Here is a 26,901-nt window from a genome sequence, read left to right on the forward strand (position 1 = left end):
CTCAACTGAAAACCACATGCAAACCCCTTTAAACTAAGACATTTCTACATCCCAGTACTTAATCAAACCCTAATTGATCCAATCCAATATGGTAGTGACAAATGGGGTATGCCAAAGGTTTTGTGGCTATTCAAAATCAGCTTGGAAGTGCATGATTGCTGCTCAGATCAAAGAGAAACTGCAACCCAAAGAGGAAAAAGCTGAAAAATACATTGGATACTAAATCTGAAAATCCATTAGCATTTTTGATGAAAACCGAAAACTAAATGTTAAAAAAAGGAAATATCTGCAAACTGCGATGAGCACCATAACAGAAAAACCAAAGCTTTTTTGGCACAAAAACTGAACTAAAAAATGGCCAAAACTGCAAAACCAAAAATTCCAATGTACCCTTCTTATTAGGTCATTTCCTGGTATTTTCTGTGGGTGTGTTGCCACTAACCTTATTGTCTAAATGATAAGATCGTGGAAAGAGAAATCATTACACTAACAAGCTTAAACCACCTCTCCCCAAATGGGGCTGTTCACTGGTTCAATGTAAAGAAAGAAAGAAATATTTTGGAAAAATAGTCTGGTAACAAATTTGAGCTTATGGAAGGCAGACCAGAACGATATTTATAAAGGGAAACCAAGGAGTTGAGGTGTAGATAACCAAGAGCAACTGTATATTAAGGGGGTGTAGCTAGGGGAAGATCTGTATCCCTCTTGCTGAAATATTCTTTTCAGTTTTAACGACATGCAACATGGTTAAGACGGTGAAATAGCTTGAATGTTAGATTCTCCATGGCAAGAATCACCCACTGATCATCCAAAAAAAATGTCACGGTAAAACACAGCGTGGATGTCTTTATAACAGTAAGGTAGCTGCTCTGTGTATAATACAGTGTGACCTCTCTCCCTCTCTCCTAATCATTCCCTTGCACTATCAAAGGGACTCATTGCAAAACAAAACCGCTGAAATCCAGGATTTCTTTCAAAACTCAATGGAAAAGTGCACTAGCTTACTTGATGAAAAATTTATCCAAACTAATATCCTAAAACATAATACAGTTTGAAGCAATCATAGGAACTGTGACCAAATGCCCACTTGGAAAAAAGAGATAAAAACAAAGCAAAACAAAAAGAGAAAAAAAAGGTTAAAATGATAAGAAGGTTATTGCATATGGGCAAGGAGCTGCCCGGATTTTTGTTTTCTCTAGTTTTCTCACATCAAAAGTTTGCGTGACCTGCCAGAAAAGCGTGGACTTACCGTGGACTTGTCACGCAATGCACTCTACACATAATTATTTATAAGTGTGGTGGAAAACGATTAGATCAAAGGAGTCAAATTTTTACGTTAATGGACTTTTCCATTATTAGACGTAACACTGCTGATGATGTAATAATTGGAAGAAGTCACACTCGCTGTGCTTCACATTTCAGCGCGTTCCCGCGCAGATGTCTGTACGAGAGATTTGCTTCGGCAATCTTTCGTTCTTCTCTAAATGCCAGAGGAAGTCAAACAAATAGAGTGGCAGCATATTGACAAGTTTAAATACTACACTTACGGAAGTGTTTTCTTCGTTGGAGTAAATACTCTTTTATACCCAGCAGACGTGATAAAAACTCGACTGCAAGTGCAGCGGACAAATGCTCTCTACAGAGGAACACTTGATGCTGTTTTTAAAACCTTTAGATCGGAAGGACTTAAGGGGTTTTACAAAGGATTCCTGGTGAACCAAATGAGTATTTTAACTGGGCATTTCTACGTGACAAGCTACGAAGTTTCACGATCGCAAATGTCTTTCTTTGGTGATGGCACTCGAGGATTTGTAGCCGGCGGGGTCGCGGCGCTGATGGAGCAGTTTTTAGCCAATCCAATCGAAGTGATTTCTCAAAAGCTTATGATTCAAGGACAAGGAGAAAGCAATACAAAACTTAAGGGAGCTCTGCACATCTCTGCAGACGTGTTCAGAGACCACGGTATGAGTGGGTTCTACCGCGGATTTGTCCTCTCGTTCCTGACCGGGGCATTGTGGAGCGCTGTCTGGTGGGGCTCTTATGGTGTATACATAGACGTAATTGGGGATCACGCCCCACATGGTACATCTCATCTTCTAATTCAAAGCGTTGCTGGTGGACTTTCAGGGTTGAATGCAGCCGTCATTGGGAATCCTTTTGATATTGTAAAAACAAGACTGCAGGTAATCACAGGAATATCCAACACGAAATAAAAAACATACAAATGACACTAGAGTCGATGTAACAAGTTGAAGTGCAGCACAACTAAAACCAACAAGGTCATTTTAGAGTCCAGGCAGACATGATCCTAAGCGACTCTTAACGCTGCATTTTTCTTAAGAATTTAAGTAATGCTCAAATCAGTAGTGATTTTAACTGTTTTAGGGCCAGTACAAACAATGGGGGAAATAACTAACGGTTTATAATAGGATTACACCAACAAGGGCTTGCCCCTCTCCAGAATTGTACTATCCTGAAATTGATACCTCTTCTTGGGCATTTAAACATCTCAATTTCTTTGAACACTAAGCAAACTGTGACCCTACAAAGGGATCCAGATCCCCAATGTGGTGGAGCCATAATTTGGCCAATATTTAAGCCTAGTAGCTAATATTTTTATTTTCAGCAAAGACATTGTTTTTTGTTCATTTCTAAGGTTGAAGGTGGAAAATCAATGACCAGATCTTTTCAAGAACTACTCAAGAAAGAAGGACCAAAGTCATTGACAAAAGGAATGCTTGCTAGTATATTGTCTTGGGTTCCCTCAAGTGTTATCATGATAGCTGCATATGAAACTGTCAAGAAACTCAGCCTAAAAGAGCAATCAATTGACTTGTTTAGGTAATGAGTATACGACACAGAATGTCCAACAACTACTTGCATCATTAAAGCAAGGGTAGACACAGGGTGTGAGGAGAATCCTGGGGTTTAATTTCGTGCTTGTCTTCTAGGGTGTAGGATCCCCTTGAGTACTCCTGCTATGTTTTATTCTAACAATTTTACCCTCAGTTTTATCATACAGATCAACCTTTGCTGCACCCTCCACATGGAAGTGTCACACTGTAACAATAACAAATAAAATATATTTCAACTTTGCATCTACTACTTGAGAGATGTAGAGTGCCCTTGATTTGCACCACAGTCCTTGCCTTGCAAATTTATTGTTAAAGAAAGGGTGGTAGGGAAGGGAGGGTAGGGAAGGGAGGGTAGGGGTTGCATCAGTTGATTTATCAGGGATGTGTCTGATGATAAATGCATCTTTGACTGATGTAGTCTGTGGAACTTGCTGCTTTGTCAGGGACAATGCTGCAACCACTTCATAGAGTGCAGAAGCAAAATTCTGTTACCATTTGAGTAGCTGTGAAAGAATCACATTTGTATTTATTTATGAGATCTTTGGATATCAGTACAATTTTACGTACATCAACCACTGAACTCTACATACCGGTAACACCTTGAAATGCAAAAATACCATGATTGTATCATGTTATTTTATTTAAAATTAACTGGATCACAATAAATAATATAGCTGGCATCAAATCATTTTAATAAAACAGTAATTCCCCTTGTGTATGTATTATATGAGATTATCTACCAGTATGCAAAATCAAGACTACAACCTCATAGGGTATCTGTCATCTTAGAGTAAATTTTGTGGCAATCTAACAAAAATGCTTCCATCTGATTGGCTACTCGACTTACTATCTATTCCTAAATATTTGTCTCACTGTCAAATAAAAACACGAGTCTGTTTTTTAAGGTTTCAGTCACCAGTAAATTTGTACGGAAACAATTTCTATTACCAGTAGATTATTTCGGCTAGATTTCTTTATGTAAGAGCTGATTCCAAGTTTCCCTCATCAACTTTTAACCAATAGAAAATTTAAGCTCATAGCTCAAACACTGAGTTTATGTTTTCGAACAACAGTTTGGCATACCTGGCTTCACAACTTCTAACAAATGTATGTATTGAGAAAAACAAAAATTTTAGGGAGCACGTAACACAACTCTTGCAGTTAATTATCACTTTCAAATAAAGCTTGCACTGTGCACTGTTAAATGAACTTCAGGTTCATTTTCTCATAGAAAAAGGTCAAATTCACATTTTTATAGTGAAATATTTATGAACAAGATATATTTTGTGCCTTAAAATTTGTTACAAGTTGGATTGACTGGTTTTTAAAGAATCAGAATCCAGCTTCGCTGTTGTTGTATTTGTATGATTGGCATCACTCATGTAAATATGGACTGACTTAAGGTTATAAATCGATAGTGAAGAGATCATTTCATATCAACTTAGAGCCTGCAAAGACTGACTACATGTCTTGAACAAATAAATCATTTTCTACTGTGCCACCTCCATTCCCTTCAATGTCATGGCTACCCTCTGTCTCCTCCTCCTCCTCCTCCTCCTCATCATCATCATCATCATCATCATCATCATCATCATCATCATCATCATCATCATCATCATCACCATCATCATCTCCATCATCATCATCATCCTTGCCAGCTTCAACTAAATCCTCAAAATGGTGTGTCTTCTTGGTGTCCTCTCCTCCAGTGTCATTGCATAAAAACTGGTTATATTCTCCTTCCCCAGCACTACACATCTTAGCATCAGCTTTTGTCAATGAGACAAGAATGGTAGAAGCAAATCAATGTTTAGATGCCAAATGAGAGTCACCTTTAAAAGTTTATTTTAATTGGGGTAGGAGCTTCTAAAAATTGATTATAAGGATTTCCAAGGCTTATAGAATGTAACAGTTTCGGGAGTTGATTGCTTCACTACAGCAGCTTGACACATTTAAGTCTCTTATAAATTTCTCAGTCTGATGAAGAACCTTTACAATAGCATACACTGTACCTGTTGACTCCCTCTGGGACTGCTCAAGTTTTTCCCTAGTTTCTTGCCATTTCTCAGAATAGGCTTCCTTTGCTTTCTGTGTCAGCTCAATGAGTTTCTTGAAATGTTCCTGTGTCAACAATTTAAGTATCTTCAGAGCCTGACATACTATTGGGAGGTTGGATGGAAGCAACAAGCCAGAGGAAAAATATCTCAAATACAAACACTGTTTCCCATGGCTGAACAAAGTTCTGGCATAATTAAAAAAAAAAACCCTTTAACTCATTTGGCTGCTAAAGGGGCCTCTGGTGTTTGGAGCACTTTTCCTTACTGGACTCTAATAGGGTCACAGGTGGTGAAAGAATTAATAAATACAGACCATACTTGTTAGGGACAACCAACACTAAAGCTTTGCCCCAGGTGATCGCAGTTTATGTATTTAAAGCAATTTCCTGTTTGTGGTTACACAAACACCAACATCCAGTTTACCATTCATTTCACAGATAAATCATGGAGAGGTGTCTTGAAGAATAGAGCTAAAGAAAAACTGGTATTTTTATAAGTGCATGAGGGCATTTAGCTTGTTTTGTGTGCATCCATGCTGTATATCATAGATTCAAATGCATGTGTGTGTCCGTTTAAAAGTGGTGTCATCATTGCAATCCTTTTAAAAGAAAAAGCTCTCCAACACTGACACTTCTTTCAGTCCCTATGTTGTCTCTTCATTTTGCTAAGTTATTCCTTTCTAGACTGCTCTCTACCAGCTAAATGTTCAACAGTTTGTTCCGTGTTGCCATCTGCCTGAAAAGTGATGGTAATGCAGTAGCTTGCATAATCAGGCTATGTAAAACTTTACTCAATTTTACTTCCCCTACCTGTGCTCCATCGTAGTTAAATATCCCACAAATGCTGACAGGAACCTTCTTCAACAGTACTTTGCCTAGCAACTGACGTTTCAGAGCAAACACCACTGGAATCTGATTTTCTTGGCAGTACATTATTATACTGCTCAAGGTTTCATCTAGACCTCCTGTAGAATATCACTACAATTACTTCTAAATTATTTCTAAATAATTCGAAAATGTTTCATTTTAGAGTTTTCTAATTCAGGAATTTTACAAGGAACATCATAAAGGACCATAATCTTGACCCAGGTTTTCAGGTATGACACATTAATTTCCTTTAGAGTAATAAAATAATTGCAAGTTTACACTTCCATTTTAAGAAACCTGACAACTATTAACCAATACAAAAAAAATGTAACAAAAGTGTTAACACGATAAAACACTGCAAGTTTAACCTTGGAGAATGATGACTGACTTTACTTTTCCACCTGCAATGACTTGATGATTAAAAATGTTCTGAATAACAACTTACCAGCAGATTTTATTCGTTCCACATTTGAGGAGATAATAACACATTTCACCCTCCTTAACTTGAGGTGTTTGCTGACCTCTCTAAGGCCTAGCACAAATCTTCTCTTTGCTTTGGCCTATAAAAGAAAGCCAACATCAGCAATTAACCTTTTACACTCCAACATCGAATAAGTAAAGATTTGTAACAACATATTTACAATAAAAATCTGCGATAAAATATTGGAAAACATTACACAATGTTTAGAGGTTTCCAGAACGTCATTATCAAGTGAGAATGAAATAACAAAACTAAGATATATATACTTAGATGAGAAAATGAATAAATTAAGAGTCATTGAGAGTCAAACAAAGAGCTTAGCCTTGATGGAGTCACTCTGGGTGTTTAAATTCAGTCTTACTGTTCTTATGTACAACATTTCGTTGACCAGGCAATCCCATTTCGTGCTGCATTTTTTAAGCACCCGAAATTGGCTCTCACTGAGTAAGTTAACATTCCCATGAGCATCTTTCAGATGACGACCAATGGCAGAATATCGATGATCAGCAATGCGTTGAAATAGATGGCATGTCTTATATCCGACATAATTTGAATTGCACAAATCACTTTGATAACAATAAACAACACTGTGTTGATTGACAATACGTGGCTTGATTTCTTAAGCTTAAGATCATGCTCAAGTTTCTTGCTGGTGAATACTGGTCGTACATCAATGCCAATTTCAGAACTGAGATCCTGCATCTGCTTTTTAACTGAGTTCGCTGAGGTTTGATCTTTAAACGGGATGCTGGCTCTTAAAGTTTCATCAGTAACAGGTTTCGTCTTAGCCTCTTGTGTTGGGGGGGGGGGGGTAATCACATTTATCAATGATGCCATTCATTAACAAACTTGGGTATCCAAGGTGAGTAAACATAGATTGTAGATGTTTACAGAAATTGTAGATGCCCCTTTATAATCTTTTTTCTATTCTACATCAAAATATAGTGACTCTTAAACATGTTTTTGCATCATTTGTGGTATTTTGCCCTTTTCTGAATTTTTTATCAAGCTCTTTAATCTGCAGATAAAATGTCTGGCCAAGCAAAGAGGGACTGGGCACCATGGTGTCACAATAGGAATCTTGTGGAGAGAAATATTCTTCATTGAGTCAGGGGTATTTGAAAAACCCCAAACTACACATCGAAATGGCATTTTTTGGCTAAAAAGATTGAAAACAGTAGCTTCAAAAATCACTTTGCTTCTTTGATAAACTTGGTGTTACTACCATTACGTCATGGGTTCCAGTACTCTTTAATGCAGCCAAAGAGATACGGGGAGTCTAAGTTCGATACCACTTTGGACTTTTATCGCCTCGTAAAATAACAAAGATGCATCAGAATCACCCACAAATCTTACCAGAAACCCTCTACATACTTCTATTTTTATAATTTAATGCCAAAAAGGTAGGTTTCAAAGGCACTTTTAAAGAGATAACCCTTTACTCCCTCTATACATTTCCTAAGATGCCGACAAGGAGAATTTGCTCATCAACTAAGAGTTTCTGTTGTTGGTGATCATTTTCTTTATTCTTGTGACCACAAAGTGTGATTCAGGGGTGAAATTGTAAGGAGAAATTATGCACTGGTCAATGTGAGTGTTCAAAGGCTTAAATAGCCCAGTTCCGAATTATCCTTGGCCTCATTTTAAGAACGAGTCCAGGTGCTCATCCTTTCATATGATTATAAGTTTTCATTCACATGCAAATTAAACTCATTATTACAAGAATGGTTGAGCACCAGGCCTCATTTTGAAAAAGAGGCCAAGGGTAATTCAGAAATGGGCTATTATCAGAGTGGAAAAAAATTCACCTTCACTGGATCCTTGTGGAACTGCCTGTCTTGAAAACGTACAAGTTCTCTCAACAGTTCAGTTGTCACAGAGTCCACCTCCTTATCTGGAACTTGAAAGCAATACCTGAAAAAAGTTAAAAGCAATATTCATTGCATAAATTTCATTGCACAAATTGTTTTCCAGGACCATTACATGAAATCAGAAAATGCAATGAAAGGAAAGTGAATTTATAAATTTCCAAAAGTGAGACAGTGTAAGATCTATTAGAGGAAGTAAATTATCTGTTTAAGTACATAAGTTATCTCACAATAATTAACAGAAACAATAATGCCAGAATTGTTTCATGCTTGTATAACTGTCAAGGTGCACCAAAGGTGTAATTCAATGCTTGGCAATTATTTTTCTTGGGAAGTACAACTGAAAAATAGCATTACTGCGCTCTTCCTTACTTAAAGGTAAGGATGGTAAAGGGAGTCAACCATGAAAAAATGTTTAGCAAATCAAATAACTACTTTTCCTTGTTACCAGAAATCCAAAAATGTGTCTCACACATTCAGGTTTTAGTAGTTGGAAAATTTTAAACAAAATCAATTATAATCATTTAAGAAATTCAAAAATAAGACATTTTTTTAAAGAACTTCCAGGCTCCTTTTCTTAAGCTGGCAAGTATTATGCATTTAAAAGGCAAATACATTTTGTGTAAGAATTTAAAAAAATGTAACGAGCACAATCTCACTCTCGAAAACGGCGACTGTGAATTTCAGCAGCTATTTCTTGATCTGTAGGAGAAGATACTTCTGCCCCGGATGTGTCCTCTAAAAAGAAAGACAGGTACTCAGTTATGTTTAATCAGTCACTCTGAATGTACTTATATGATAAGCTATGCGTACATTACTGTGCATGCATAAATAGGATCATGATTGTAATTGTTATTGCCAGGAAGAAGAGATGAAGTGACTTATTGCCTTATATGCTTTATCATAGGTAAAGTGGGGATGGAGGGTTTAAGCTGCTTGGGATCTTCCTTTATGCAGGAAGAAACTGAAAAGTTAACAGGTACACAGCTCTTTTCTCATTTTAAAATCAATTTGCCAGTTGTCACTTGTCTGAAACAGGTTTCCTTTTTCTTTTTATTCTTGTATACACTTTACTCTACCCTCTGATGGACTCTGCACGTCTTCCTCTTGAACAGTATTCTCAAATTCAGGGTTATTTGTCCTAAATAAAAAAAAAAGAGAAAGAAAGATCAACTCAAGTTATAAACAGAAGTTTTCAATATTCATTTCTCATCTAGCTTGGGCAGTTAATTTAACTCAAATAACCATGGTTGTATCATTTTTTCCCATTTCCACACCAACACCCTCTACCATTACATTTCACTTGAGTTTGTACATTCTTTGACATTTCCAGAGCCCATCTTTCACTTTTTCAGTTATTAACAAAGCTGAGGCAGGACTTCTAAGCAGCATATGGTAGTTTCTGGCCTTTCCCTACATCTAGGCAGTTCAGAAAGCTGCAAAATTTGAGAACAAAAATTTATCTTTCAAATTGGCACTCTTGATTCCCAAGGTATTGATGAACACTTTCTTGTGTTTTTCATGCCACCAATTTTCCACCAATGGCGTAGAGGCCCTTATAGGAATGGTGTGGCAACCTTGACAACCTCCACACACCTGTTTTCTTTATCTTCACAAACTTCATTGTCTTTGTCAGTATCCGATGTTCCTCCAGTTTCTCTTGCTTTCTTCTTCTCTTCTCTTTCCTTCAGAATAATCTACAGAGAACAATTTAATTAAACAATCCCCTTGAATCTTTCCTGTGTGAAATTCGACTGCACAATTACTTAATATTTAACAATGTTGAAAAAAATGATGAACATGTCCAGCACTGGATCTTTTAAATTCAGAGACTGCAAGGTCATTGCAGAATGCAGTAGTCACTAACTCCCTGAAAAGAAATCCTTCTGGAACTATTCATCCTTAACTCTTGACTGGTAGTCCTAGTTCCAAACCATATGCTATTAAATACAATAAAGATTTTGAATAAATTATTATCATTGGAATATTTTAAATCATTTGTGGGGAAATTTCATAATATTTCATGATCTTTTTCACAACTATTTACCTTAAACTTGTGGGCCCAGATGTTGGAAGGCAAATTAGTGCTTATCCAAGGTTAAATTTTCAATCTGGGTTTCTTTACTGCTTTATTCAAACCATTTTTGGGATAATTTTTGCTTTACTTTAGCATCCAATTGTCAATTGCAGACAAAAAACATTTATTGCCGGTTTTCACTATCACACCAACATCAAAACCATTCAACAAATAAAGTCAAGAATCAAAAAGAAAAAAACCAAGTTGAATGTTCAAACACTCTTACAGAGATTCAGGTCTATGGGATATTTCATTTGGAAGATATTCCAAGAAATGTTTTACTCCAATTTATAATGCTTTGTATGGAGACGCTGTGTTTTTGTCCCACCGATAGGCACAAATATGCCAGCCGCAATCTAAGAAAATCATATGTCATCGAGTTTTACTATAAGCAGGTAGTCGTCTTCTAGAAGCTCATACGCCTCTATGACTACTTATTCTCAAACAAGCTTAAGGACTGTTTAGATGTGAAATATCAGCAGATAAGTCACTTTTTTTTAACCTATGTACAGCATTCCCTACTGCCATTTTAATATCTTGTCACACAAAAGCTTAGAAATTTAAAGTTGCTTTTATTACATGTAAAAACCAAGAATACTGAATTTTCTTTCAAAGCTTTCAGATCTGGAGTAAGATTTTACAATAACCATGGGTTATCTTAACCCAGCTTTAACAACCCGGCCCTGACTGTTACTGGGTACTTCTAGAACTACACCTTCTCCCCCTCCCCCTCCCCCAACTATAGAATGCAATTCTGAAGTTGAATTAATGTTGGGACATTTCATCCTTTATTGAACCCTGTATATAAATATTTTCCTGGCAGACAGGAGTATCAGCACCCACCCTTTTTCCCTCTTTTCTTCACCCATGAAAAAAGTAATTAAAAGAAGGTCAACTTTCAAATTGAATGTCTAGATAGTTCCTTGCAATTATTAACAATTATTAATTATTATATGTATACCTTTTTCAGAGCACTTGGCTTCTTCCTTGCTGGAGTCTCTCGCTCTTTGCCACGTTTGATAACTGGTGCAGTGGAGTCTAACATGTTATGAGGGACCTGATGATATTCAAATAAAGAACTATACTGAGATAGAATAAATATATGAAAATCATATATTTTGAACTGCGGTATTTGATACGTATGATGGACGATCCTCGCAGTAGATAGCGCTATAGCGCTATCTACTGCGAGGATCGTCCATCATACGTAAAGAACTATACTAACACTGTAATTAAAAGATCATAATAATGACAACAATTAATCCAATTCTCAGTTGATTATAGAGCTAACCTGTGCCAAAGTATCACCAATCACAATTTCTGACTAATCAAAAAGTGTATAATGCAGCCCTTTTCATCAGCACTAAATTTCTGGTCTGGATGGTAAAATCCACACCATCACAGAGCATACATTGACTGTATCTAGCCACTGTCAAATGAACCTCACTGTCAGATTCAAGATAAATTCTTGGCTTCTAAGAGACTTAAAGATACTAAAAAATTATTGTTGGTACCTTATTCTGTTCTCTCTTAAGTAACCATGCATTCTTCACAGGAGATTTTGCCTCAGCAGTTGTGGACAGCTGACTTGGTAGCACACCGGTGGATATCACATGCTTTTTACCACTTTGCTTTCTTTCAGGAATCTTAAAAAGTGAAAAAAGTATTTCTACAACGAGTTCTGCTACATCCAAAAACTAAAAAGCATCAAATGGTAACCTAAGGTACCTACCATAATGAATCTGAGATGACTAAAAATCAAAGTCAAATTTATAGATCCAGAAAACATTGGAACCACAACATATGGGAGATGAAAACTATACAATGCAGTACAAAATCAATTGTCCATATGCTTTCCTATTTTCATGGGCATAGCATTAAGAACACAATGTTATCTTACTGAAATTGTTTTCAGCATGCTACCAAGATCAACTTGAATAGGCTTTTCAGTTCGCTTGGAAGATGCATTCTGTTGTGCCTTCTCTCCAGTCTCTGAAGATTTCTTTTTCTTTTTCTTTTTCTTCTTCTTTTTCTGATTTTCACCATCTTCCACAGCATCCATTATAGCTTCTGACGAAACCTGCAACACACCACGACCCTCCTTGATAGACTGTCCACTGTCCTGTGATGGACTGACTGGAACTGGCTGTTAAGTAATACAAATACACAAAATTATTCCTTGACAACTTAATAAGTTAAATAACTGTATAACGGTTATAAAAATCGAACAGATCTGTATGCATGTACATGACTGCCTAGCATAGCTGCCAAAGCTTATCCAGGAGTCTGTGGTCATGTTATTCCTTTTAAATAGTATGCTTGTCAATCATAGGTTTCTTGTGAGCACTTTGTCACATTTCCTTAACAGTTTCATAGTATCCATTAGTGCTCCTGAGCCCAGTTGTTCAAAGGGCAACTTTTGATCGAGATCGACCATTGATAGAGATTTAACCAACTGATAGGGTTATCTACCCTTCCAACAACAACTACAGTAGACTCCCGATAACTCAAACCTTCAAGGGAAATAATTTGAAAAAGATTTGAGTTATCAGGAGTTTGAGTTATCGGGATTTGAGAAAAAATAACCGGAAATAACAGAAAAAAAGGTGTTAAATGTTTTTCTTTATATGCAGAGTACATTTTAATCAAATCTGATTACAGTATAGAAAAGCCGAGTGACAAAAAGAATTTACATCTCTAAATTACTGTATAAATCAGAATGCAACATAATGTGAAAAATATAACAAGGGAATGCAGCGGGGAGAGGTCCAGTAACTGCAAACCGTAGAGGTTTTTTTTTCAAGTCTTTAGAGAACAATGTCGGGCTACTGGTACAAATAACCTAGTGCAATTTAAAAACGAGTTAGGAAGCAACACTTTGTGAAAACCAGCGGAACTTGAACTGAACTGACATGTATTGTGCAATGTAAAAGAAAGGAAACAGTTCACACGGCTGCTTCAAAATAAATTTAAGGTTTTGGACAACAGTGTTTTGACTTGTCATGTGTTGACAGACATGGTTTGAGTTATTGAGGGTAAAATTATATACTAGAAAATGACCTGAAGGGAAATGAAAATTGGTTCGAGTTAGCTGGAGTTTCGAATTACTGAGGCTTCAAGTTACCGAGGGTAAAATTACAGTGAATGTATGACGGAAATCCATGGGAAATCGATTTTGGTTCGAGTTAGAACGAGGTTCGAGTTAGCAAGGGTTCCAGTTATCGGGAGTCAACTGTACCTCAGCCTATAACATTACCCACTCTTTGAACAACTGGCCTGGTTGTTCAAAGGCTGGATAGCTCTATCCTCTGAATAAATTTCTAGTCCATGGATACCGCTGCATGTTTTATCAACACTTGTTTGCTGGATAGCAATAATTATTTATCCTTTGGATAGTGTTTCCCCCTCTTTAAACAACTGGGCCCTGGAGCCTGGGTTGTGCTGGGAACTGTGAATCAATGACCTTTTAAAAGCTCATTTCTCAAACCTGCAGTTTTCAATCCTTGGTGCAGTTTTTCAGCTGCCATTCTAACCATCAAGCAGTAGGACATAATTCAAAGAATACACACAAGAAGGAGCTGTATTATCCCATTATCATTCAAAATATAAATGCTAATTCTCCCAACTGATGAACAGACACTTTTTATCATTGGTTATCCCTGAGAATTTGGTGTTTTTTTAAGGCAATATTCAGCTGATAATATTCTATGTGTTCATAACCAGTCTTGTTACAATGTAACAAGAACTTTACAAGCTTAACACCCCTTCAGCCAGGGCTCCACACTAGCAGTAGCCAACCAGCTACGAACTTGTAGAAATTCAGTTTTGGCTAGTGGTTTTTGATTCTCACAAACCAGTTTGGCTAGTAAACAAACTGAAATTGTCATAACATCTATGTTGTCACTAGCCACTTTGCTAGTAAGTTGAAAAGTTAGTGTCAAGCCCTGTTCAGCATAAGGGAAATATTAGGAAGTTGATGCTAGAACAACAAAAGGGACAAAAAAAATGGCTTTATTGTCGGCAAAAGCAATCACTGAGCATGATAAAAGTTACTCTGTGGATTCTCATCTACAACAGTATCAAATTGCTTAAAGCAACCAGTAAACTTAAAGCCCCATTTCCAACCGAGATGCCTTCCGTGCCCGGATCATTTTTCATATATGAAAAATACGCTATTTTCCTCGTAGTTGCGGAACTGCTTTGATATCTTCTTCCATCTTACTAATTAGGGCTTTCAAAGTTCCATCTTGAATCATGCGCGAACAACAAACTATCATAGTATCCATATCAGTAAATAGTTTTTAATTCTTACATGTATGACACTGAAAAACATCATTTGAGAAGTTGATGCCACCGAAGAAGCGGTCTAGAGGAAGGCCGAGTCTGCCCGGCTTGGCAAAGGTTATTCAACTTTAAGAGTCTGTGTATGATTTATGGAGGGCAAGGAAAACAACCATGGGTTTCGGTAACACTACAGACAGTGCTTTTGCAGAAATGTTATTGCATTGTTCCTACGATGGAACTAGAGACTCTGGGGAGATTTTTTCGAGGTGAGAATAATTATTTGACTGATTTTTACTTGAGATCCCGAGATATGTATGTAAGTGATCTTATTTGTAGAAGTGATTATTCTATAATTGAAATGCGTAAAGTAAATCAGTTTTGGCCAATATTGGTTATTTGTTTATATTTTATTTAGTGTTGAAGCCAAACAATTTCCTTCAACATCAAGTAAGCTTCGTACAAGTTTTATACACAGACTCGATTTATGATTTTCAGTCTCAAATATTTAGCTGCAAATTTGTTTACTGTGTTCTTCACCAAATCTTTGTTTTTCTTTTTAATAGTGTTTGTGAATGACTATCAGAGTTCGCCATTTAACAATAGGGCGATTCCAAAACAAAAACAAATGACTGCAAAGGATCTCGGATGGAAATGGCCGGCCTTTAAATTCCAAGAAAATCAACGTTCACTACTGCACCCTACTATCACTACTGTAGGTCATTTCTGATGGAACACAATACAAAGGGATAATATCTTAAGGTAGTACTCCAGCTATTTACTAAACATTCATGCACACTTTGTAACTCACCTTTGGTTTAGGAACTGCTCTCAATGCAGCACTGTAAGACAAAGGAGCTGATGGTGGTTTGTGAAAACTGATTACTTCCTTGAGTTCAGTTGCCTGTCTGTCAACAGTAAAAGGTCTTTTAATTTTTACACTCTCAGATAAATTGGGAAAGTCACCTTCTTCCATTCTGCTGTTTGAAGAACCAAACAATGAGCTTTCTTTCTCATCAGATGTTCCCCGAGGGTTACACTGAAAGTTCCTTTTAACATTAGAATCATACTGTTTTGTATCACTCTCATTTGTCAATAAAACTGAACTCATTCCATTCAAGTTTTGCTGTTTCTTTGAAGTCTCAATCTTGGCAGTAACACTGCCCGATTCTTTGTGTGCAACATGTCTTGTGTCACATTTCTGTCCATCAACCTTGATTTTTTCTTGACAAGTTCTCTTCTTCCCAGAGTCAGTATCAGTACTCCTAATGTTTGAACTCTTAAAAGATTCCATTTTGCTTGAAACAGTAGGATGTCGCACAGCATCGGTATCATTCCTCTTGAGTCTCCAGTTGTCATCATTATCGCAAGTCAATTTTTTTACATAGTTATTTCTTTGATTTTGTGTTGCCATTCTTGGAGATTGATCCACTGTTCTAGTTCCTAATTTGGAGATTTCACCATGCTTTAATTTTTCATATCCTTTATCCTTCAATGCACTCCATGTTTCCTTGGGTCCTTTCTCTTGATCATCGCTCTGATCATCTTTTTTATCTGCACAGCTCAAGTTATCAATTGACACCTTCTTACCATCAAAATTATCTGAGCTCAAAAGGTGTTTGTTTTTCCTTCTAGGGTTGTTTTCCATAAAATCCTTCACCCAAGACTTCACTGTCACTGCACTATGGCCACTATTGCTCACATTTTTTGCTGCCACACTCTTGACTTTGTCACTGTAACTTATTGTTAAGTTTGTGGTATCTGATTTTGTGCATTCAGTGCTATTTATGGAGAAATCAACAACTGAAGAATTGTGTTGCAGACTAGGAAACTGCTCACTTTCGTGAGTTGAGTTGGCATGGTTGTGTTCTGTCCCATCTGATTTATCTTTTTCAACATTCAATCCTTGTGTGCCTTCTGTTTGGCCTCTGCTGTTTAATTCCTCTTTGGTTTGTTGTTGAGTAGAGTCATTAGGTTCCTTTTGCTTTCTTCTACGTCTTTTTTTCTTTGTGTTTGTGGTGAGGTTTTCATCTGCCCCATTTTCCACACTAGTTTCTTCTTTAAAAATTTCTTCCTTTTTCTTCAAAGTAACAGCCTTAGCAGTGCTTTTCTTGGATTTTAAATAATCTCCTTGGTTTTTCTGGGGAAAAGTAACAATTTTGAATCAGTGATCTTGCATAATTATGGTTTCCCAATAATACTGATTCTTTACATGTCCAAGGAAAAACAGTATCTTCCTTCATGTGGTAAATATATCAAAATGAATATCTATTTTGGAGACAGAAAAAATTCTGATTTTCTACTTTTAAATTTTAAGAGGGATATTTCAGTAAACTCTAATGACAATGCAATATTCTCCTTTATTTCAAGCACAACAGGTAAAATAAATTTTCAAACCACTAGGGCAATCCTTTGACTTCTTAAATTTTACGAAAATCCAAGCAATTATAGGAGGTAATAGTACAGGCACCAAATTTTACTGCCTGAAGAGGAGGACTGCAGTGTCGATAATGATGGAATATAGGACATTTCGCACAAAAGAGTTTTCGTGCAAGTCTTTTAGCACAAGTTTTGGACTGCTCACACAATTCTTAATGGTCATTTCGCACAATAATTATTAGCGAGAAACATCAATACAAAAGGTATTCAAATTGATACTGATAAGATATTTCACCTTCACAGGTCACTTTGCTTTAATGCTTCATGCTTTAATAGGTTTACTCCTAAAACAGTTAAAACTATACTAGGAGTTTTTACAGTATATAACTTTTAACTATATTTAAAAGTATTAAAATAGTGATGACAATAACATAAATAATAACATTGATTATAAAACAATAATATTTCCAAAACAAATAACTAAAATTAATATACACCGCATAAATAAAAGCTCTACTGTCTTCAAATATATAAGGACTTTCAATAAGATCCAACAACGAGAATGTAGATATTGTTTAATACGTAATAACTTTAATTACATCAAAATGCTTGCATTGTGAACACTATCACTATTCTTACTTGAAGAAAGGAACAAATCTTTCTCTATTAAAATGTAAAGAACTCCCTATTTGAACGATTACTTAATTACTTTTCCTTTTCCTTAATTACCTTTCCAATTGGGCTAACCGCCTCCCGGTTAGCTCAATGGATAGAGCGCTGGACTGTAGTGCGGGAGGTCGAGGGTTCGAGCCCCGGCCGGACCAACACTCAAGGTCTTAAAAATAATTGAGAAGAATTTGCTACCTTTCTATAACATCAAGAAATGGTTAGATATTCTAGTCTTCTTGGATAGGGACGAATAAATGGAGGTCCCGTCTCCTGCAGGGTTGGGGCAGGAGACGTTAATTTCCCACACACGAGATTACTGTGTGATGGATGTCCTCCCCTGGGGTGGGATGGGTGGGTTAGGACAGCAGGTCCACATCAGCTATTACAGCTGCCAATTAATCAACCTGCTTAAACAAATAAATGAACTTGAACTTGGACTTGAACTTGACTGTTGTGCGGGAGGTTGAGGTTGATGGTTCGAGCCCTGGCCGGACTAACACTCAAGGTCTTAAAATAACTGAGGAGAATGCGCTACCTTTCTTTAATAACAAATGGATAGACATTCTAGTCTTCTCGGATAAGGACGAATAAACTGTAGGTCCCGTCTCCTGCATCTATTAATTAGATAATTTGGTTGGGCAGGGGACGTTAAAGAACCCACTCACAAGATTACTGTGACGTGGTCTGGCCTGTTTACTGGGAATTGGGTGAAGGGGGCATCTTCAAATAAGTTTCCTTCGATTGTTTGTAAACTGTTGATGCAGTCTGGCCAAAGTCCCCTGAACAGTGTTGTGATGCACATTTGATCATATCAACATGTTAATTTGCGCAATATAAATATTAAATTATTATTATTATATTATCTTTGTTAAACGAAAAACTTTTTAGCTTTTACAGTACATTATCCACTACAAACATACAAACATTGACAGTCCATGCTAAGGACACCATGTTGATTTCAAAAGTTATTGTCACCAGTCCCCCCTCCTCTAAAGTCAAAGTAAAAATGTGCAAACTGTTTCACTTTCTATTAAAAAAGTACTAAAGACCTATTTACAAAATTAATTTATGAATGCTGTAATATAATTATTACACACTGAATATTGCTTTTCTTTGCATTTTGGATGATATTGATGAACTCTGATAAACAATTATATCCACATCTCGGCCCTATAGTGGCCATGTTACCAGACGAGTCACGCAAATTTTAACTTGCTACTTGGTCAAGACTCGTAGAAATTTAGCCCTTTCCTATATTCATTTAAGTTATATACATCTAGATTTCTTTACTTGTTTTGATCTTAAGCTTAAATGATTACTTATCGAATGGCTAGTGTATAATCTTTGAATTATTTTGAAACTTTCGTGAAATCATTTGTTTAAATCACGGTCGCTATGATGCTTATCAATCGATACTGACCTCTCCATTGCTTAAGGAATTGTTATAAGAATAATTTGAAAGGTTACTAATTGACTTTACAATCTTTAAAAAGATTACAGATCAAACTTAGCTTTCTACAAGATCACTAGTTTCTACCTACACTGACACGTTCAAATTGTCAAATCACAACACTTGCATGTGCTGACAATCGATGTGAAGCACTCCCTGAACATCAAGGTATTAAAGTTGCACTGTTTTTGCTGTACATATTATTGGTATGCCTAATTATCATTATATAATGAAGATCTAAGAAGCAAGTTTTCAAAAGCTTATTTGAAACTCTTAGAGATCAATGAAACATTAAGTTTGAAGATGATCAAGCGGGTGATTGGTGACAATTACTTTTAAATCAACATGGCGTCCTTAGTGTGGGTTGTCGATGTTTATATGTTTGTAGTGGATGATGTCCTGTCAAAACTAAAAACTTTTTTGTTTAACAAAGGAAAAGTAATAGATTGAAGTAATCATTCAAATATAGAGTTCTTTCCATTTTCAAAGAGAGAAAGATTTGTTCCCTTCTTCAAGTAAGAATAGTGATTGTGTTCACAAGCATTTTGATCTAGTTGAAGTTAAAGTGCACATGACTCAAAATTTTCCTCCCCCATTTTTATTTCTTATTATTAAAATTTAGGTATTACTTGATCGAATTCTGGTATTAGAACCTTCATGGAAGCGCTTTAGTAGTTTTCCTGCCGGCTCCAAGTTGAGCATTTTTCCCAAAAATATGCGACAATTCCTGCGCGGCCAAAATTCCTCTGTGACATCATCAGTTGTGTAGATTGCGCCCGGGAACATGGCGGATAAGTGAACTCAGAGAGTCTCCAGGAAATCTTGTGTAGCTGGTGGCCCTGGGTTAGTCAGCTGCATGAATTCAAGTCAAACCCCGGGCATATTAATGCATCTTTTTCCTTCTAATAAAATTTTAAGAAGGAAATGGATGAAATTCATCCTCAGTGTTGTGTTCTGTGCATTTTGAGCCGAACAGCTTTTGTCGAAAGATCAGCATTAGAGATCAGCCGAGCGTTCGAAGGCTTGAGAAGGGAGCATTCCCAACGATTGATGTCGCAGTCAGGCAAGACAATAGCCCAGAAGGGACAGATCGAGGATGGAGGAGGGTAAGTTACATTCGAATAATTTATAATTAATCGCAATCAACACGTCTACTGATCCTGTTTACTTTGATGAATTCGATCTTGATATTACCACTCTTATTTAATAATCTGTACACAAATTTATCATTTTTTTCAGGTGGTCAGAGAGGTCTTAAACAACACAGTTGTTCTCCTTCACTGACCGTGAAACTCGTAGTGATCATTACTTGTTGGAAATATTTGCTCTGATTTTATTTGCTTGACATTCAGTTGGCATTGCGATGTGAGGGATAAAGCAATCTACATTGCCAGCTTATATTTGACTAATTATTGCCAAGATTATTTGGTGGCAGAACTAGCAAAAAAAAGAACATATTGTTTCTTGCAAAATTACAAATCATGAGCATGGAAATGCAAACAGACACCTTTTTTGTTATTACTTTTTACTTTTATTCAAGTAGTTGCTGAACAAGATTCCATGCAGTCTTCACAAACTAAACTTGCTGAAAAAGAACCTCCAGGAAAGAAAATGACCTACACTTGCAGCAAATGCAAAAAACTAGGACATCGACATAACAACTGCCCCACACTAATGGATGCCTAACGTGGAAAGAGCATGCACAAATGTCATCATAGCAAATTTTTGAGCACTAGGCAACTTGTTTGATATTGTTTTGAAAAGTTCACATTTAAATGCTAGGGACCCAAAATTTGCAGTTGCTAACTTTGATAGTCTTCTGTGCATTTTTGGCCAGGGCTAGGGGGGAGGGGGGGTACTTGACCCATGTTTGGGTGTAAGGTGCCATAGGGTTGTTGAAACCCTGACACACCTATTGTTTCTTCCTGTCATTAGGATGTGCTGAAAGTAATTCTGTCAACATGCAGTTGTGTTACAATGCTGATAGGGCAACTTAAAGGTACTGACAACAATATTGTTCTGAAAAATAATTTAATGCCTTCTAAATAAATACAGATAAACATCATACTCAACGAGTCTTGCAGCGGTACCCTGTCAGACCCTAATTAGGACAGCCGCGCTTGAAATTATATACCCCATGCAGGGTGGAGGGATTAAAAACCTTACTCTATCCAGTGGTGCATCATGATGTAGCCCATATAAGAGAGTAAACTCCCCCCCCCCCCCCATGAAGGATTTATTGCAGCCTAAATTACTGAGTGTAGTAAGCTAAGCAAAAATAAGCCATTGTGGAGCAAGTCAATTCAAATTTATTTGTAAAATTCTATTAGAAATAATAGGACAATAATGATTACATCTCAGTTCCTTTCTTCTGCTGATGTATATCCAGTTATGCTGTGGGACTCACACCTAGATCTGTTATTGTGGTACACACATGCTGGCAATGGCCTACTATTCTTCCAGCCCAAGTAGCTGAAGATCCATTGAACCAGCCACCTGTAGGCTGTAGCTCTAAGAAATCTGTGATAAAGGTTTGAAGACATAATTTATTGTGAGAAAATCAAGTTGATTTGTCTTGCAGATAGAAAAAAACATCCAGGACGGTCTTGAATACAGAGGCTGACAAAAAATTATTTACCAATTGTAAATCTTGCTGTTATGTAAACAAATTGTACTCACTCGTTTTCAGAGGTGCCATTTCTGCGGCGGTACGTTTTCCCATTTCTGCCCCAAAGTAATGGTGCCACATGTCTCCGGACTGTGTGATGCACAATATCCATTCAATACTTCCATCAAATGTAAGTTTTCCATGTGCACAGTCCACTTCCATGCAGCACCTAAACTCGCGAGCTGAGACCAGCATAGCATCACTGCACTGGGTAATGGAACACCTGATGAAAAATAAAACCATGGTGAGCTTATTTGGTTCTCAAGTAGAAAAAAATAAAAGCTAATTTTCTGAGTGCAATTGAAAGGCCGGATGCAAGAGCATCCCTAAGGTTGGTTGTAATTTCACCATCATGTTTCGTTTTAGCTTTAGCGTATACAAACGGGGTACATCAGAACAACGTAAGACACACTTACCACGTACTGGCAGGGTCCGTTTTCTCAAATCTTCACAATAAAGTGGCAGAAGATAAGCCATCTTCATCCTCGTCATTCCTCTTCTTGTCCGTTGCTGTCACTCTCATCGGAGTTTGCCAAAGGCTCATCTTGGTAAGCGACTATCTCGCCCATGATGCCTGTACTGACTTCTTCAGAACTTGAGAATGATTCTACATCATCCTCAGATGATGTACAAGAGAACTCTTGATCGCTGTGATCGGTTTCCGACATATTTAGCTCGTAAACGACAAGTAGAATAACTCAAAACAACAGCTTGATCACTGGGAACAACATCTCCAACACAATCAGTGACGTGACAGCTCTATTATTTGTTCCCAGGCTCTTTTCCCATATTTTGCAGAAAAAATGTGAACTTTAATCGCATTTCAAAATGTGTTCGTGAAACGTTGGGACTTACTTTTTTTGGCTGAAATACTTCACATAACATATATTTTTGAATGTAAGAAAAACAAGGGGGGTAAAATTTCGAGTCATGTGTACTTTAACATTATTACGTAAATAAATATCGACAGTCTCTCTGTTGGATTTTAATGAAAGTGACATGTGAAGGTGAAATATCTTATCAGTATAAATCAGTATATCTTTTATGTTGATATTTATCAACATACAATTATTGTGTGAAATAACTACTAATAGTTGTGCGGCCGGTCCAAAACTTGTGCAAAAAGACTTGTGCAAAAAGACTTGTGCAGAAAGACTTGTGCAAAAACTCTTTTGTGCAAAATGTCTGGTTGCCTAATGATGATAATAATGACAATAATACACTTTTATTAATTAAAAGGTAAGAAAAAGAAAAATGTTAGTATGTACTAAAACAGTTGATAGCATTGAAGGTGCACCCTGATTGGCAACTCAACGTTTGAATTGAGTTTTAGCTATTCGCCTCCTGACAATTCTCATCGGATTTGCACTTTAAAATAATGTGATCATTGCAGGAATTGGTAAGTTAGAAGCATCATTTTGTGCTATGTTTTTTCACAGTTTTGTATATACTAAAACAACTATTCACCTCAGTGTCTGTGGCCAGTGGTTGATATTTACCTTGCCACAAATTCAAGCAACAAGGTAAACATCCACCACTAGCCACCTCCACTGAGGTGTATATTTGTTTAAGTATCCCTCTCTGTTTGACTCCTTGGGCTGATATAGCACTGTCGCTATGACTTACTTGCTTGTATTCAATCCTCTTCTGGCTGTTGTAATGATCATCATAAGTGAGCAATGGTTGGTAAAATGAAACAGCATAAGGAGGGGAGAAAGTTGCATTGGATGGTTTGAACTCTGGAACTAGAGGGGAAAGTGTAGAGCCAATAACCAGACTTCCAGAAGGTACTGACCCAGTGTTTGCTATCCTGGGCACAAATGCAGGAACAGTAGCAGAAAGTTTGGAACTTGAAACAAGTTTCTGCAAAACAAACAGGCACATTTAATTCTCAGAGTACAATCAAAATTGGAACATAATCTATGTATAATATGTATAATCAGCTGTCAAAGTTACTACTCAAGATAACAATAATCAAAACAGTAAAAATATTCTTAATCACGAGTGGTTACTACTTGTCTGATTTGACCACTAATAGGACGGTGTACACATCCTGCTTGCAACCAGACACTGCATGTCACCAGCACGCACTGTATTAACAAATTTTGCTGAGTTCTTTTTTTTCTAATGAAAATATATAACCAAAGGTTATTTTGTTTCTCAAACTTTGTTGCAGTTTTAGTAATTGGTGACAGGACTTAGTGATATCATATTCCATCTGTTATCATATTTGTAATTAACTAATCAGAATCATGTTTTCCCATCATCCAATTCTGTTATTCACTCAAATGATTACAGAACAAATTGGACTCCACTCCTCCTTTTACCATTACTAATTCAATATTATTATAATTGCTCACTTATGCTGGAGACTGGCAGATTCTGTATGTTGAGAATTTGGAAAAAAATACCTCATTACAAGCTATTTAGCAGAAAGATTCAAAGCAAACAAAAGCAAAGCCTGAGGCTCGTAGGAATGATCCAAATCAAGTATAAAAGTCTTCAAGAGCTTTAAAGGTAATAATTAATAATTCAGTGTTGAACATGTTTCTCTATGGAGATACCCTACCATGAGGTTGTCACGATTACTAAATTTTTAACGACATAACTTTTCTGCCTCACCACCATCATAATATATTCTTTAAAAGCAATCCTATGTGGATCAATGACGGAACCATAACTCCCCTGGACTATATTACCCGAGCTATTCTCAACGGAATATGAAGTTTGCACAAAAGCAATAATCGATCGCGAAGGTTGATCATCAAATGAAAACAAACTACGACATACGAAAACAAATGATACAAATTTAGTATTATTTTTACGTTAGTAATACTCGAAGAAAACCAATAAATAACCTCTGACTCCTGTTTTCCATCAGACATTTGAAAGGGACAAGGCTTCACTCTCAGATGAGCTGAACCTGTGCGTTCGATTCCTGCTCAAGTCTCGAGTGTGGAGGAAATGTTCCATATTTGGTCAACACTCCCAAATAAAGCTTGTAGAACCAGTCTCCCTTGCGTCTTCTGCTTTTCTCCTGCCAAGAAAAAGCCAGTCGCACCAATATTAATTTCTGTTTTTTCTTTTCATGTTTTTCGATTTTGTCCACTTTTAATTACTGTTTATTTGTAAGTCCTTTGGCAATAAAATTGTGGCGTAGTATTCTGGTATAATCTCTCCAATACTGTTACTTGAGGCATGAGTTCGACGAACGGAGATAGATATGAAACTTGCAATTAGGCGTTCTTTTTCTGGGGAGCGCGAGATTGTAATGGTCGCGCTTCCAGAATAAAAAGAACCCCAAATCACAGGTTAGCCGATCGGTAACTGGTTCTATGAGCTTTAAACGGGATAAATTAAAATTCCGCAATTGAATTACGGAACTGAAGGTTTTAGCGAAAAAAAAAGGTGTTGCTAAACGGTCCTAAGAAATAGCAGAAAGGTGTTGCTTTTAATTACGTCAGTCATGGAAAGTTTAACTTTTGTCGATAGACTTTTGAATCTGTACTTACATGCAAGAGAGAAGAAAGCCTTTTTTCATGACCTTAGAAACCTCTGACCCTCTCCCATATACCGTTAGCTGATCTGTGAGGAAATGGTATCATGGCCACGCAGATACTTGAAAACCGGCCGCAATTTTCACCAAAACCGAAAAATCATCGAGAATATAATGAACAGGCCGAAGTCCTAATGGGGGCCTGGCTCGAGCCAGGAACCAAGAACATACCAAGCAAATAGCTGAACAACCGTTAGAGCCAACAACACTCAGTTTTTAGTCTCAAAACCGTCAACATGAAGGGGAAATCGAAATATAAACTGAAACGTAAAACAGAAAAAACGAAGATCCGGAGAAAAAACCGAAAAAGATCCCGGAAAACCGAGGTAGCTTCGTCGTGTTTGGACTAATCGAGGCAAGGTACCTTCCAAATATCGCAAAAAATACATTCGGCAAAAATTCAACTTGGCATCACTTTTGAAAAAACTTGAACATCTGTACAATGATATGAAAAGTTTAAATTTTATTTCTCTACTCAAAATATTGCTATCTTTCACGATCAAGGCGATAGGCCCCAAAACCCGCACATTACGTTTGGTAAGTACGTAAGGCGTAGTAAGGGAACCCAATGTTGTTTTTCCGGTATACGTAAAACGTGGTTTTCCATCCACAGTTTCACCTTCCGCCCTATCAACAGATGTTTTTGAATTTCTTCTCTTAGAAAACACGCCGTTCTCTAAAAGTTATTGGTGTTCTGTTTTGTAGCGCAAGTTTTTAGAACAACTAATGTTTTACTTGGCAACAAGCTCCGAAAAGGCTGAACTTTAGTCTCAAAACCACTTAAAGAGCCGGAGAAATCGGAATGAAAACGGAATTACAATACATAACAAGAAAAACCGAAAGCTGGGGGCAAAAAGCGAAGAATACTAAGGAAAACCGGTGTCGCTTCATCTCTTCGGAAGTTTCGCACCGAAAAAAAAGCGAAAAGATAAAAACGGAGAAAGCAAGAATTATTTAAAAAAAAGAAAAACAAACAACAGAGGAAAAGAGAAGAAACAGCTTAATAAAATCTTTACGGGGGCCAATTTACATCATCAACTTGATAAAACCAAATTAATTATTATTGTTTACCACCCTCTCCTCCAACCCGCCGATACAGCAACCACAGTTTCTTCAGAACCTTACCCCCTTTATGCAAAAGAAAAGAATTCTCGATTGCGGGATCACGTCTATTAGTAAGAGTGAAAAAGACTGACGTAAACGAAAAATTTTTTAATTCTGGTTCATGCAGTCACGAGCCCTACAGCAAGGTCTAATCACATCAAATCTCACACGACAAGACGGGTTCGTCGTGTCCTAAAAGCCGCTCGCACTAGAAAAAGGCATTTAAAACCCCGAATTATAACAGGAACAACTTGAATAGTGATATATTTGGGTGCGAGGATTTGGAAATCGCAAGTCAATGGGTAAATTGACGAGGAAGCCGAAATATGTTAATTAATTTAATAGTAAGTTCTCAGGGAAGACAGCTGTCCATCCTACGTTACTTTACTGTCTTTCTGCAAAAATTGCCATTATTTTAACAATTTGAAAGATTATGAAGTATTAATTATTTTCACATTCCACAGAGAAAAGGAAATCACCTTGCTGTATCAATTTTTACAAAACAGTGGGAATATCATCAATAGGCTTATCTAAGTTTGCTTTCGAGACAAAGGTGGCATAATCCACATTATGAAAAATTAAATTACATT

The 26,901-nt window shown here is 36.9% G+C and overlaps 3 protein-coding genes and 1 pseudogene across 3 annotated transcripts; 1 reads left to right on the top strand and 3 right to left on the bottom strand.

The window, feature by feature from the left end:
* The first annotated feature begins 1,279 nt into the window (after nucleotides 1–1,279).
* On the top strand, nucleotides 1,280–3,569 carry LOC111338035 (solute carrier family 25 member 44). Its single transcript, XM_022944438.2, has 2 exons — nucleotides 1,280–2,183; nucleotides 2,657–3,569. The coding sequence occupies exons 1-2, from the start codon at nucleotides 1,485–1,487 to the stop codon at nucleotides 2,843–2,845; spliced, it is 888 nt and encodes a 295-aa protein (XP_022800173.2). The 5' UTR covers nucleotides 1,280–1,484; the 3' UTR covers nucleotides 2,846–3,569.
* Nucleotides 3,379–25,311, bottom strand: LOC111338033 (uncharacterized). Its single transcript, XM_022944437.2, has 15 exons — nucleotides 25,164–25,311; nucleotides 24,510–24,688; nucleotides 23,278–23,514; nucleotides 15,297–16,625; nucleotides 12,105–12,350; nucleotides 11,719–11,850; nucleotides 11,166–11,261; nucleotides 9,724–9,824; nucleotides 9,207–9,268; nucleotides 8,787–8,865; nucleotides 8,068–8,173; nucleotides 6,224–6,338; nucleotides 5,722–5,876; nucleotides 4,868–4,976; nucleotides 3,379–4,624 (listed from the first exon to the last, which is right to left on the bottom strand). The coding sequence occupies exons 2-15, from the start codon at nucleotides 24,534–24,536 to the stop codon at nucleotides 4,317–4,319; spliced, it is 3,102 nt and encodes a 1,033-aa protein (XP_022800172.2). The 5' UTR covers nucleotides 24,537–24,688; nucleotides 25,164–25,311; the 3' UTR covers nucleotides 3,379–4,316.
* On the bottom strand, nucleotides 6,345–7,495 carry LOC148741433 (uncharacterized; annotated as a pseudogene).
* LOC148741434 (uncharacterized) lies at nucleotides 16,537–23,271 on the bottom strand. The gene is made up of 3 exons (XM_088761400.1): nucleotides 22,068–23,271; nucleotides 21,663–21,874; nucleotides 16,537–21,503 (listed from the first exon to the last, which is right to left on the bottom strand). Exons 2-3 carry the CDS (start codon nucleotides 21,844–21,846, stop codon nucleotides 21,373–21,375), a joined length of 315 nt encoding a protein of 104 aa, XP_088617526.1. The 5' UTR covers nucleotides 21,847–21,874; nucleotides 22,068–23,271; the 3' UTR covers nucleotides 16,537–21,372.
* Nucleotides 25,312–26,901: the final 1,590 nt, after the last annotated feature.

This window comes from Stylophora pistillata, chromosome 1, assembly GCF_964205215.1.
Source record: "Stylophora pistillata chromosome 1, jaStyPist1.2, whole genome shotgun sequence".
Classification (NCBI taxonomy): domain Eukaryota; kingdom Metazoa; phylum Cnidaria; class Anthozoa; order Scleractinia; family Pocilloporidae; genus Stylophora; species Stylophora pistillata.